The sequence below is a fragment of the Cygnus atratus genome, chromosome 19 (genome assembly GCF_013377495.2).
Source record: "Cygnus atratus isolate AKBS03 ecotype Queensland, Australia chromosome 19, CAtr_DNAZoo_HiC_assembly, whole genome shotgun sequence".
Lineage (NCBI taxonomy): Eukaryota > Metazoa > Chordata > Aves > Anseriformes > Anatidae > Cygnus > Cygnus atratus.
The window spans coordinates 6,266,679-6,279,130 of record NC_066380.1 but is presented as its reverse complement, the minus strand read 5'-3'; the positions used below and the strand labels follow the sequence as shown (position 1 = coordinate 6,279,130).

Genomic DNA, 12,452 nt, shown 5'->3' with positions numbered 1-12,452 from the left:
CGGAGGAGGCGCCGCCGGGGCCGCTTTCCCCCGGGAAACAGCGGCCGGGCCCGGAACGTTCCGGCCGGGGGTGTGCTCGCCCCTCGGCCCCCCCCCCCCCCGCCTCCGTTCTCCCTCCGGGGAGGGGCCTAGCGGGGGTGGGCGTGGCTTAGTATGCGGTGGGCGGGGCCTAGCGCCAGATGGGCGGGGGTGAGTGGGTGGGCGGGGTTAGAGGCGGGGTTGTGGGCGGGGCTCTGTTTAGCCCCGCCCCCGCGGGGCCGTGTTTCCAGCGGGATCGTTGCCGCGGGGCCGCCATGTCGCGGCTGCACCGGAGCCGGTGGGGGCCGGGGGGGGGGGGGTGGTGTTGGGGGTGTGTGTGGGGGGGTGCGCGGTTCCCGGCCGTTGCTCACGGTTCCCTCCCTCCCCTCAGCATCGCCGACTTCCAGGAGGTGCTCGGCGAGCCCACGGTGGCCCTGGCCAAGCTCCGCGATCTCTGCTTCAGCGGTGAGTTCTTCCTGGGGGGGCCCCGCGGGGGGGCTGCGGGCTGCGAAGCGATCGGTTCCCGGCCGTGCTCCCCCTGCCAGGCCGCAGCGCGCCCGTGTCCGGCCCTGTTGGGCCGCCCTGCCCCGCAGCCAGCTCCGGGCAGCGCTCTCCGTGCCTCCTGGGGAGGGAATAAAGCGCTGCCCGGCCGGTTCGGGGGGGTTCGGGGGCGGTGACAGCAGGCAGGGTGAGGAGGTGGGCTAACGGTTGTCTTTCTGCCTGCTGTTCCACAGGGATTCCCTTCGATGGGGGGCTGCGCTGCCTCTGCTGGAAGGTGGGTTCTGCTTGGGGCGCTTTGTTTCTCGCAAGTGGTGCTTTGGGTTCTTTAAGTACACGCACGGTATTTTTGAGCTCTCAGAGCCAACAGAAAATAACGATGTGGATCTTAAAAGCCGCTCTAAATTGACAATAATTTTGTGGAGCTCAGCGCTGGCACGGTGACAGTAGCGTTTAACGACACATTACGGCCATCGCTTCTGACGATCGGAATTGGCTGGCTGCTCTCTGCATGAGCACAGCCCGCAGTATAACCTGGGAGTGCACCTCAGTCACGTTTGCTATTGATCAACGCTCTGAGTAGGCCTGTGTTGAAAACCAGCCCCTGAAACATTCCTGACTGCTATTTGGCAAAGATATAAACCTTATGGAGTTAACTCCCCGTATTTTCAGAACACCGGTTCTAGCCACTCTGTTTGGTTTGTTCATCTTACAGGTCTGATAGCTCATGCTCCAAACACTAACGTGCGTGCATCTGTTTTCTGTACAGATACTCCTGAACTACCTCCCTTTAGAGAAAGCCTTATGGAGCTCTTTGCTGAAGAAGCAGAGGTGAGGACATCTGTACTTCCTCCTTTATTTCTGACGGTATCTATGCAGAAGGGGAATGGTTCCTTAAATAATTGAGTGCCTTCATAAATTGAATTGTTCTCATGTGGAATGCACTGTTCTGTAGTCTGTCTCTTGGGGTCAGTGGACTGAACTCTTCAGTTGAACTCAACTGAAGAGAAAATCAAATACTTTCTGGCTGAGCAGAGTGGTGCAAGGATATCTGTTTGAACTCAGTCTGGGTGCTTACGTTGATGTAATCCTTTGCTTCATGACAAATTCCTCTTTCCCTCCTGAAGGGATCTGTACTCCCAGTTCCTAAAAGAAATGATCATCCAGCCTGGGATCGCCAAAGCCAACCTGGGTGTTTCAAGGGAGGATGTGACCTTAGAAGATCACGTAAGTGCTGTTAACCTCCGTGTTGCAGGAAATTCCCCAGAGCTATATGTTGTTGTGGCGTCTGGACTCCTATGCTGCTCTTGTTTCTGTTTACAGACTATTTTGCCTTGTTAGCAGGAGGATTGTTCCTAGGTACCAGCCCTACGTTTGTGTCTTAGTAGTTTTTAGTGTGAATTACTGGCAGAGCACCAATAGTTACGAAGCTGTTTTCAGCTATGCATGTATCTTCTCTTCTCCTTTGGCGCTAACTGTCCAGCCTGTGGGTCTCCTAGGGAAGAAGAGAGGCTCACAAGAGATTCCTCTAGCAAAGAGATGCTTTCCTGGGAAGCTCTTTCCGTGGGTGGGCTCAGAACAGGCTGCTCTGAACAGAGGGTGTAGAAGAGGCAGCAGAGTTGAGCTGAACTATAGCACGGGAGGCAGGAGATTTAATTTATTTCCAATTCTGCTGATGACTGACTTTTTTTTTTTTTATTTGTTGACTGTTTCCTGCATCCTTTTTTTACTTCTCTGAAAGTGCCGTTAAGTTTGTGTCAAGGCAGGGGATGAAGTAACTGGTCAGAAGAGGCTGTAAAATGATACAGCTGCTTCCATGGCTTATCCTGAATGTAAACTTCTCTGCTAGTGTACAGTCATCTGTGCTGCTGTGATCTCTGGAGGCCTTGGTGCTGTAAAACCATCATTGTTGTAACACTCCATGCACTGGCAAGTTACAGTGATCTTTGGATCTCTTGGAACTTTTTTTTTCCCCTTCTCTCTCAGCTGACTGTTAATTTTGCGTGAGTCTTGATCTGGAGAGAAGAAAGTGCACATAGGGGAGGGAGAGCTGAGTTTGTCATATTGGAAAACTGATCGCACAGGGGATAGGTTGTTTGTGTTAATAATGTATTTCCTTTTTCCTGGGCACAACGGTGATGTTTAATCAGCCTTCTCCAGAGCTGAGATAGCGGGTTAAACTTGTAACTCCTACCCACCCACACAACGCTTGTGGTTAACTCTTGTGCTAAGTACAAAGACCGTCTCCGTTAGACAGGTTGGAGTTGCAGTCAAGAATCTTGTTGACAGAGAACAGGATACTTGGTTTGGGAGCAAAGTCACTAAGAGGCAGGTGAAAAGGTATTGGAAATGTTGGCTTCTGCCTGAGTGAACATGCATGCTCACTTGTCTTTCAAGCTCTGACCTGCTTCCTGCGCTGTGTGTACTGTCTGAAGAAGCAGCACTAAACAAGAGAAAGTTTAAACCTGATGTGCTAGGAACGTGCTGGTACCAGCTGACAAAGGGACAGCAGAAATGTTAAATCAATATGTGTTTACTGAGGATTTTGATATCTGTGAAGCATGCTTGGTTTTGCTTCTGTCGTTTATTTCTTTAGCCCCTCAATCCAAACCCAGACAGTCGATGGAATACTTACTTCAAGGATAATGAAGTGCTTCTCCAGATAGACAAAGATGTCAGGTATGTGAGGCATAACGACTCGGGTTTCTGAACCAGAGTGGTTTGGTTAGTACTTTGTACTTTGAAAATCAAGTTTAATATTAAACTGAACTTTCAATTTGACATGAGGCATGTACTTCCTTCTTCTTGTGCCTGATTTCCTCCTGTATCCATCCTAGGAGGCTGTACCCTGACATGGCGTTCTTCCAGCGCCCAACGGATTACCCCTGCCTGTTGATCCTGGACCCCCAAAACGAGTTTGAGACGCTGCGCAAGCGGGTGGAGCAGACCACGCTCAAGTCGCAGACGGTGGCACGAAACCGCAGTGGGGTTACAAATGTGAGATCTAGGTGTGGGCTGCCCGTGGGGCAAGGCGTCTTAGCTGATAAGGCGAATGGTGGTTCCTGGCCGTTTTTCTGTGTTTGGCTCTGCTGCGTGGAGGAATTGTGTGAATACCCCAGCAGATACTGTGCATTCTGGTGGCTGGACGGCTTTAAAGAGCCAGTTGATGTATCTGATGGTTGTAGGGTTTATAGGTACATTTAATTTTAAGGATTATTTTTTTCCTGACTTCTGGTAGAAGCCTGAGTTGTAGGAAGGTACAAATATTTTATGCCTGACGTGTGCCTTCCTGCGTGAGAACAAAGCAGTGAAGGGTTAGTTTACTGAATCTGAATTTATGTAGCCTTCCAGAGCTGGATCTCCTAAAACTGCACTTAGGAAAAGAGTCTACCTGCTGAAGTGTGTGTTGTGTTTTTCCTCTTTCACAAGCATCACAATATTAAGTGCTACACACTTGGTGTTGGGGAAGGTGGCTAGCTGCTGCAGCAGAACTGTGCTTTTTCCTACGTTTCCAACAAAGAGGTGGAACTGCTGTGTTTTCTTCCTGTATGGGATCAGGTGATGCAATGATTCAGGGGAACTGTTGCAGCACAGACTGCTTTGTTCATCAGGGATAGGCAGCACTAAGGACTGAGTGCCTTTGTGCTTTGTTGAGGTACTTGGTTTATGTGAATGCCTGACTGCTTGGTGCACGCTATCCAAATCTTCGGGGGGCTACGTGGCTTCAGAGCCAAGCTCGTCACGTGTAAAACTCTGTGCCAGCTGGTTACCCTGAATCAGTCCTACTCTTGCCTTGCTCTTCAGGTGAGCTCCCCTCTTAAAACATCTCCTAATTCTCTGAGTGAGTACGAAGTTCTGCCCAACGGCTGCGAAGCTCACTGGGAAGTGGTGGAGCGAATCCTTTTCATCTATGCCAAGCTGAACCCCGGGATAGCGTATGTTCAGGGGATGAATGAAATAGTGGGGCCTCTTTACTATACCTTTGCTACAGATCCTAACAGTGAGTGGAGAGGTGAGAGACTCTTTTGAATGCTCAGTAATGGCTGGTGTACTGCATGCTCTATGTGTAAAGAAATGTCTTGGGAATGAGACTCTAAACAACTCAGTTTTGACTGATCAGGAAAAAAAAAAAAAAAGCAAATGCAGCAAGAGATGAGGACTCTGAAACCACAGCAAACTGACAGAAACTGAATGGGCTGTGGGTGGTGAGGGTATGAGAAGTGAGGATTTGGGGTTTTTTGTTTTGCATGGATCTAAGTTGTACTTCCTGACTGAAACCTAAAATCCCCTTAGGAGCTCTTGTTTGCTTGTGCTATAAATACCTTGGGAGAGAGGGGTGCTTTTTCTTGTTCTGTTTTTGTCTTTTTTTTTAATTAAAAAAAAAAAGAAAGATGGAGAGAGAAAAAGAATGGAGTGGGAGTACTTTGCCTGTTGCTTTTATTTCACAGAGCTCTGAGGGTGTGCCGTGATGGCAGGGAGAGCAGATGGTGTTCTCAGGCATAGATAACTGCTTCTTGACCCTGTGTCGTGAGGACCTTGTGTTGCACGCAGGGTCTGTATTTGCAGTGGCTCTGTAGATATTTCTACTCCAAAAAAAAAAAGTCTGGTCTCATCCTAGACCAAGCAAGCCAAGGTCTTGAGATAGATTACTTAAGTCAAGTACAGCAACCAGGTTATTGAACAAAAGCGGTTCTGTGTACCTCTGACAGTGATGCTTTCTCTATGCCCCTGTTAACTTTTTTTTTCCTTCCCCAGAACATGCTGAAGCTGACACATTTTTCTGCTTTACCAACCTAATGGCCGAAATTCGGGACAACTTCATTAAGAGCTTGGATGATTCTCAGTGTGGTATAACCTACAAAATGGAGAAGGTCTACTCCACCCTGAAGGAAAAAGACGTGGAGCTGTATTTGAAACTGGTGAGGAGCTAGGTGTTTCTCTGAGTCTTGGTAGGAATGTGGGGAAAGCAGCTTATTAGTGCATTTAAATGTCAGCCAATTCTGTTAAACTGTTGCTGGGCTTGAATGGAAAGGTTAAGAGGCTCTGTGAAGGCCTTTGCTAATAGGACATAGACGCTGTCTTATCTATAAGCTTGAAACAAGCTCTCCTTGGAGAAAGCCTAGAGTGAGCTGACACAGCAAGGCTCTCCTCCCCTGCTTGACTGAAAGCAAACAATGGAGTCACAGTCGGCAGCTCTGCAACAACCAAAGTGACTTGGCCACCCTCCCTCGTCACCTGGGTTGAAGTTTAGTTGGAGCTGTAAACATGAGTTTTGCTCTAAAGTCCCCTGGGATTTGAGGTTAAAAGAATCGTGCCTCAGTCTTCAAAAGCAGAACACAAAACCTCCCCACTCCCCCACCTCTTGCCCTCTTCTGTTGTCATTGGATGCCCTGACAACACTAACTTAAACTTCATGGCGGTCATTCCAGAAGTAGACTGAAATCCTGTACCATCCCACTCGCCTAATTCTATCGTTCTCCCTCATTCAGGGATCTCAGAGTGCCGTGGTTTGGTGTGGGTTTTGTAGAACATCAAAAGGCAGCTTTTGTTGCAAACCTCCTTAGGTCTTGCAGTCCATTTGGTGCCATAATCTAACAAGAATTTGGAAAGTGTGAACTGTTCTTGTTATTCCAACCTTCACCAAATCACTCTGATTTTTTTATATATTTAGAGAAGGCAAGATGTGTTTCTTCGACAATCCAAAAGATGATCTGTAAGCACAGTGACACAACTCATGATGTTGCCTGAAGACTCATTCAGTGGGGAGAGAATAAACTGCTTACTGTTTGGCTGCCAGGAAATGGTCTCGGCCATTCAGCAACTTAAAAATGTCATCAGGATCCTGAGCTTGTTTGACCTTGCTTAAACTTATGGTCCCTGGGATTTGATAGCAAAAAACCAAGAAAGCTGTGGGCTAGGAGTGCTTACAATATGTTTTATTGACCATCAGCGTGAACTCTGTTCCATGTTTTGTTTCTTTTTGTGAGCAGTAAGCCCTTGATAAATACAGGGCTTCTGGAAAGGAGAGGAAATCCTGACAAAACAGTGCCTCTGCTAGAGGGGGAGGGCTGCGGCTTTGCAGATAAAATGTTATTCAAATGGGAAATTAAAATTACTTGGCAAGTTTAACTGAACTAACACAAACAGTACCTTCAGGAAGAAAAGCTTCCTTTACTTGTGTCTTAGAGGAGCATTTTCTTGCTTTGTAGACTTGGAACTTAGTTGCATTGAAAATCTTTCTTTCAATATAGCTTGAATGTGAGGGCCTTCAAAGGAAGCAGTGGTTTTGCTGCCGTGCTGATAGGAGTTGGCAGCCTAAAGCTGGAGATGGGGATAGAAACAAGGGGTGCACCTCTTGGAGGGAATGGGCCAAGAGCATGTATTCATTCTTTGCCTGGTGCATGTCTGACAGCAAGAACAGAACATCAAACCCCAGTTCTTTGCCTTCCGCTGGCTGATGCTGCTCTTGTCCCAAGAGTTTCTGCTGCCAGATGTCATCCGTATCTGGGACTCCCTCTTTGCTGATGAAAAGCGCTTCGATTTTCTTCTCCTCGTCTGTTGTGCCATGTTGACGTAAGTACAGAGGTAGCCTTCCTGCTCTTTTATTTCTCTCATTTAATGAAATCCCTGGATCCAGGAGTTCCACAGGCATGTGTTAATGCATGTAGTGAATAGGTTATAGACACTTGTCACAATGGTAGTGAAAGTGTTCTCAAAAGCCTCTATGAAGGCGCAGTGTAGTCCATTTTTAGAGTCCCTCTGTAAAGAGTGAAAAGTAGCTGGATTAATTTCCATCTTTCAGACTAATCCGGGATCAGTTGCTGGAAGGAGACTTCACTTTGAATATGAGGCTGCTACAGGTAAGGATTAAATAGAGTGGGCATAGGGGGGAATTTGGAGAATCTTGAAATAGAGAGGGTGGTGGTAGGCCTGGCTGAGGAGAAGTACTGGATTTCTGCTGGCTGCTTGCAGAAAAATCTTAAGGTTGTTCTTATAGCACGCTCATTATTGGAAATATGAATCTTTGCGTGCTGTGGTCCCCACCACCCACAGGGAAACCTAACTCGCTTGAGATGAATGACTGTCTTCACCTCCTTGGTGGTGGTCTCTCTGCTCCCTGTGTTGTTAATTGGGCTTTCACTTCCACGTACAGAATGTGGTTGTATGCTACCTGTGTTGTCTTCCCAGCTTTGTATGGATCTCTTCTCCTTCCTCCCCCTTCCTAGTGCTAGAATAGCAATGAGCTCTGTTTCAGAGAGTAATATTCCTTCTCTGGTCTGCTGTTGGTGGGGCACAGTGCTGTTGTCTGGAGCCCAGTACTACCATTAACATATAGTCGTCTTTTGCATGTGCTCCCTTTCTAGTCTACAGAGAAATCCTCATAGACTAGAGGCTTTTAGCATTAAAAAAAATAAATGTTTTCCAGCAAAATTCTGAAGCCCTATGTAACAACGTCAAATTTGTTGGCCAGAGGCTTTTGTTTTTAGCTATGAGATCTGTGAGAGCCCAAGGTTGAGAACACCTTTGCAGAACAGCAGGATATCTCTGATTCTGCCGGTTCCTGCTTTGGGCTGTGCAAGGTACTGGCTTTGATAAGGTGTTTTGGCATGAAGATAGCCCTTGTAGCAGGCCAGCTGACTGTACCCTTGGAGGACGAGCTACAAAAACTTCTTCAAGGGTATCAGGGTTTGATCAGATACAAAACAGGAAGCTGTTAACTGTTAGGGGAGTACCTGAACATGACAATGTGTTATAATAGGTGAAGAATGCTACTGCCAAGGTTTACTCTGCTTAGGTGGAATGAAGTGTGCAGGAAATGTTAAGTTGGCACTTAAATCGCTTTTCTTTAACATAGGATTATCCTATCTCTGATGTTCACCTGATTTTGACGAAGGCAAAGGAACTTCAAGATTCCAAATAGTCCATGAGCTTAACAAAAGGTGTTGGAGAAACTGTATGGCAGTGGATCGTAGGAGATGCCCCTGTGAAGTGCGGCGCATTAAAACTCCTAGCGGTCTCTGCAGGACTTCAGGTTTTGCATTTGGGCTACTGGCCACCTTGAAGACTTCCTTCTACTCTATTTATTAGGTCAAGAACTGATTACTTCCCCATCTGCTTGGGTCCTGCACTCCAGATTTCTCAAACTTCAAATGCCTCTGTGCTGCCAAAAGCAGTTCTTTGTATCTTTTTTAATGACTTTGAGTGGAGAAGGAAACCATCTGTCAACATATCCCTCAAGAGGTGGACTCCTGCATCAAGAAGGTAGCTCATGTGGAATAACTTCTGATGGGGAAGGGACAGTCTGGATCCAGTGGATTTTGGTGGGTGAGTATAGAAGGATCTTTCTCCTGTGAATAGAATGTATCCCAACGAAGTCACACACCCTGCTATTCAAGTAGCTTCTGGATTCTTCTCCCTCGTGTCTGCACTTAGCCATCCCTGGGGTGTGCAAAAAAAAAAAAAGATTGCATCAGCTTCTGGTGAGTGTGGCATCGAGCAGTTTGGACCCCTTCACGTGGGAAAGAGATCTGGAGAAGCTGGGATGGGAAGACATCACTACAGCTGCCAGCTTTGTGCACCAAAACTGTCTGAACCCAGAATGGCCTTACCAAGAAGGTCTCCTTGAAAGCAAGGCTGCAGTGGTTTTAATCGATGAGTGAAGTGTAGCTTGAAGTCAAGCCTTACTACGCACAGCCTTAGAGCAGGAGCTTGTTGCTGCAGGGAGGCTGAGGCCTCAAGCTGCTTTCCTGTCTCTGAACTGGGGCATATCCAGCTACAATCAGGATTCCGAAATACAAGAAACAAGCATCTAGTTGCATGAAGACAGCTATATTTAGGGACTTATACAGGCACGGCGTTGGGGTTTACTGCCTCAGTGGCTTGCACAGTATTACCCCGCTTAAGCTCTGGTCATGGTAACCTTGGTATTGTCTCACAGCACTTCTTGCCAAGAAGGGACACATTACAGGTCTGAGCTACAAGTAAGAGTCCTTTTCCGGTGCAATCCAGTGGGCACACAAGCATTTCAGTCGTTAGCTGACTCCTGGGGCTGATCCACATCCTCTGTACCAGTCCTGTTGGAGTGACAGTCATGAGCTGGACGCTTGTCCCTCCTGAGAGGGAAGCTGCTTCGTTTTGAATATTGTAGAGCAGGCTTAGGTGAACATCGACGAAGACAAGCTATGGAAAGAACTGCTAACCTGCCAGCGGTGTCAAGCTGATCAGGAACCATAACCTCAAAGGGAGAAACTGCCAGCACCCAGGTGCTTGGGTTGTGCAGAAGCTCTTGAGTGAATGCTAATCCGGCATGCTTTACACTCTTTCTGTGCTGTGCTGGCTCACCCCTGCACAGCTGTTTGACACTGCGATTTTCGGTATTTATGGGTATTGATTTGTTAAAGGTCGGTCATCTTTCTAAGAGCTGCTTAAGCTGCTGATGGCCTAGAACGGCCCTACCAAGAGGGATGTTGTCAGCCTTTAGCTGTTTTACTAGTGTTACTTCCTTCACTGAAGGCCAGTTCTTTGCAGGTAACTGTAATTCTCGTAAGGCTGTATGGGGAGACTGGCAGACTGGTTGATGCACGTCCCTATGTTCTTGTTAGCAATCCCAAGCAATCTCTCTGCCTCTTTAGAAGATGCTCGAGTGACACTGGTGCAGCCAGGTGTTGCTGCTGTGGTGAACCATGAGCAACTGAAGGCTTAAAACAATCTAATTAATACCTGTGGCTAACAGCATTCCTCTTTGCTGCAGTCCTTTTAGAGGGTAGAGTTTTCCTCCGAGAAAAATGGAACTGAAGGACCAGGACAGCTGTGTGATGGAGCATCGTGTCAGCTCTAGCAACTGGATGGATATTCTTCCTGCCTTTATCACTGCGCTGTTCTAGGTGGTCTCAGCTGCTGGGTACCTGCACTACAGAGGCCGGTTGTCAGACCTCACGTGGCCAAACTGCTAGATGGTAGCCACGAATGTGGAACCGGAGGGTCAGACTCTTAGCAGAGTTGGACCTCCTCCAAAACACTCTTCTGAATATTGCTGTAGCTCTCATACCTTCCATGCACAATCTCCCTGTATGCCTGTGCCGGCCATTTTGGGTCCCCCTTGCAAGTGCTTACTGTGTGGTTTCTCACTGGTAACAGCAGCTTCCGTGAGGGCTCCTGCTCTGAACGCTGAGGGTCTCCTTAAAATCTCAGAAGGCACCAGGCAAATGAGGATCAAAACATTCCTTGTGGATGAACTCCTTGTTTTCAGAGTCACATCTGGGCCCTGAGGTTGGCCTCCACTGCATCGGGGTCAGCCAGCTCAGAGCCATGTGTGGGGCTGGAGCATTGCAAACGCTTGAGGAAGACACCGTGGAGGTGGTTACTGGAGCACCAGTGTCTGCTGCTGGCTGGTACAGGTGTCGTGCTGTCTCTTCCCTTCCTAGGTGTCCAAGGGCTTATTATGCTGTTTTATTGCTCTTCAGGGGGTGATGGTGAACACTTAAAAGGAGTTTGCAGTGGTTTAAAAGGATGAGATGAGAGCTTTGGCTGCTGGAAAGGTTCTCTGGGATAAATTCAATAGCTTTATCCAGACAAGCCTATGGCTGCTAAACTGGTTAATTTGAGTTCTTCTTTGGGGAAAACTTTTAACAACTTTGATACACCCAGGCAGGCTGGTTCCTACATGAAAAGCTGTTTTATGTCCCTCCTTCTCCCTCTGCTGTGTGGCAGGACTTTGTTCTGCTGCTGGAAAGGGCTTTGAAGGGAGTTGTTCTACTTTTCAATGACTTGGGCCATCCATTTATTTATTCCAAGACTTGCCCCTTTCTTTAAGAGCAAAAATGGATTTTCTGAGGGGAGAAAAAGTCTTGTTCCCAGCTTTTGAATCACCTCATTAGTTTCCGTGTATTCATTCCTCAAAGGCTGTTTGATGATTTTAATTTTTTTTTTTTGAGGTCAGATAGCATTAACTAGCTTATGGTTGTTCCTGGCTTGTGTGGCCAAGTAGCACTTGTGCCATCCTGGGGATATTTCCTCCTCTGACTTCTTTCAGTCTGAAGGTGCTGCAGGAGCAGTTCTTTAGGTCAGAAGGTGGGAGCCCGGGGTGCCTTGAGGGTGCCTTGTTTCATAGGGGCCTGAACAGGGGATGTTTAAATAGCTCTTAGGAAGCGTTCCTCACAGGTGGCACTGCTGCTGGGTGGGATGAGAGGATCTTCAACTAGGAGGAAAATTAGGGTGCTACGGTGGATGTGGGGACCTGAGCCTTCCCTGGGAGGAGGAGGTCCAGGACCTTCACCATGCTGCAGTTCAGGCTCCTGGGAACTTTGTGTCTTTGCCAGTGAGGTAGAAGGACCGGGATACTGGAGATGAAGTTGTTGATGATGGTTGTGCAGAATGATTGAGTTTGAATTCTGGGACCTCACGGGGAATTATTCATGCTTCGGCAGTGAGTGGGATAAAGGCCAGGAGCTGACTGGGGGCAGTCTGGGGTGTTTGGGAGAGCAGAGGCTGTCTCCCTTAGTGAGGGTCAGTGACTGTTCTCGGGGCCCTCTCCTACACTGCCCTTCCCCAGGAAGAGAGGAGCGCACCTGGCAGTTCGTCAAATAACACTTTTTTTTTTTTTCCTTTACCTTGCCTGGAAAGAATTGCCAGAACAGGGTGCAGAGAACACTTCATCACTCTAAAACTACTTCTTTTATGCTTCTTTTTAAACACTATTTTTATAACACTTCCTTTAGTGAGACGGGGGGAGGAGGCTTTGTGCTGCCACCCGTCACTGAGCGAGGCCGTGCCAGGCGGCAGCGGGAGCTCCATGTGGTGGGGCTGCTGCTGCCCCTTGTCCTCGTACCACCCGTGGCCGGGCCCAGCGCCGCGCTGCGTCCCAATAAAGTGATTTCTTTGCACACTGCTGCCGGCTGCGTTTCTGTGGGCACCGCGGGAGGAGCGTGGAGGCCTTG

The 12,452-nt window shown here is 48.1% G+C and overlaps 1 protein-coding gene across 1 annotated transcript; it reads left to right on the top strand.

The window, feature by feature from the left end:
- Positions 1 to 223: 223 nt before the first annotated feature.
- Positions 224 to 12,396, top strand: TBC1D13 (TBC1 domain family member 13). Its single transcript, XM_035555013.2, has 12 exons — positions 224 to 316; positions 410 to 483; positions 753 to 793; positions 1,286 to 1,347; positions 1,644 to 1,743; positions 3,113 to 3,195; positions 3,354 to 3,513; positions 4,321 to 4,528; positions 5,272 to 5,435; positions 6,929 to 7,089; positions 7,319 to 7,376; positions 8,372 to 12,396. Exons 1-12 carry the CDS (start codon positions 294 to 296, stop codon positions 8,435 to 8,437), a joined length of 1,200 nt encoding a protein of 399 aa, XP_035410906.1. The 5' UTR covers positions 224 to 293; the 3' UTR covers positions 8,438 to 12,396.
- The last annotated feature ends 56 nt before the right edge of the window (positions 12,397 to 12,452 follow it).

Excerpts from the sequence above, each read along its gene's own strand:
- TBC1D13 (XM_035555013.2), top strand. The coding sequence starts at position 294 with ATGTCGCGGCTGCACCGGAGCCG. Across the intron at positions 4,529-5,271 it reads TCCTAACAGTGAGTGGAGAG|AACATGCTGAAGCTGACACA; the intron begins GTGAGAGACTCT and ends TTCCTTCCCCAG. Across the intron at positions 5,436-6,928 it reads TGGAGCTGTATTTGAAACTG|CAAGAACAGAACATCAAACC; the intron begins GTGAGGAGCTAG and ends CATGTCTGACAG.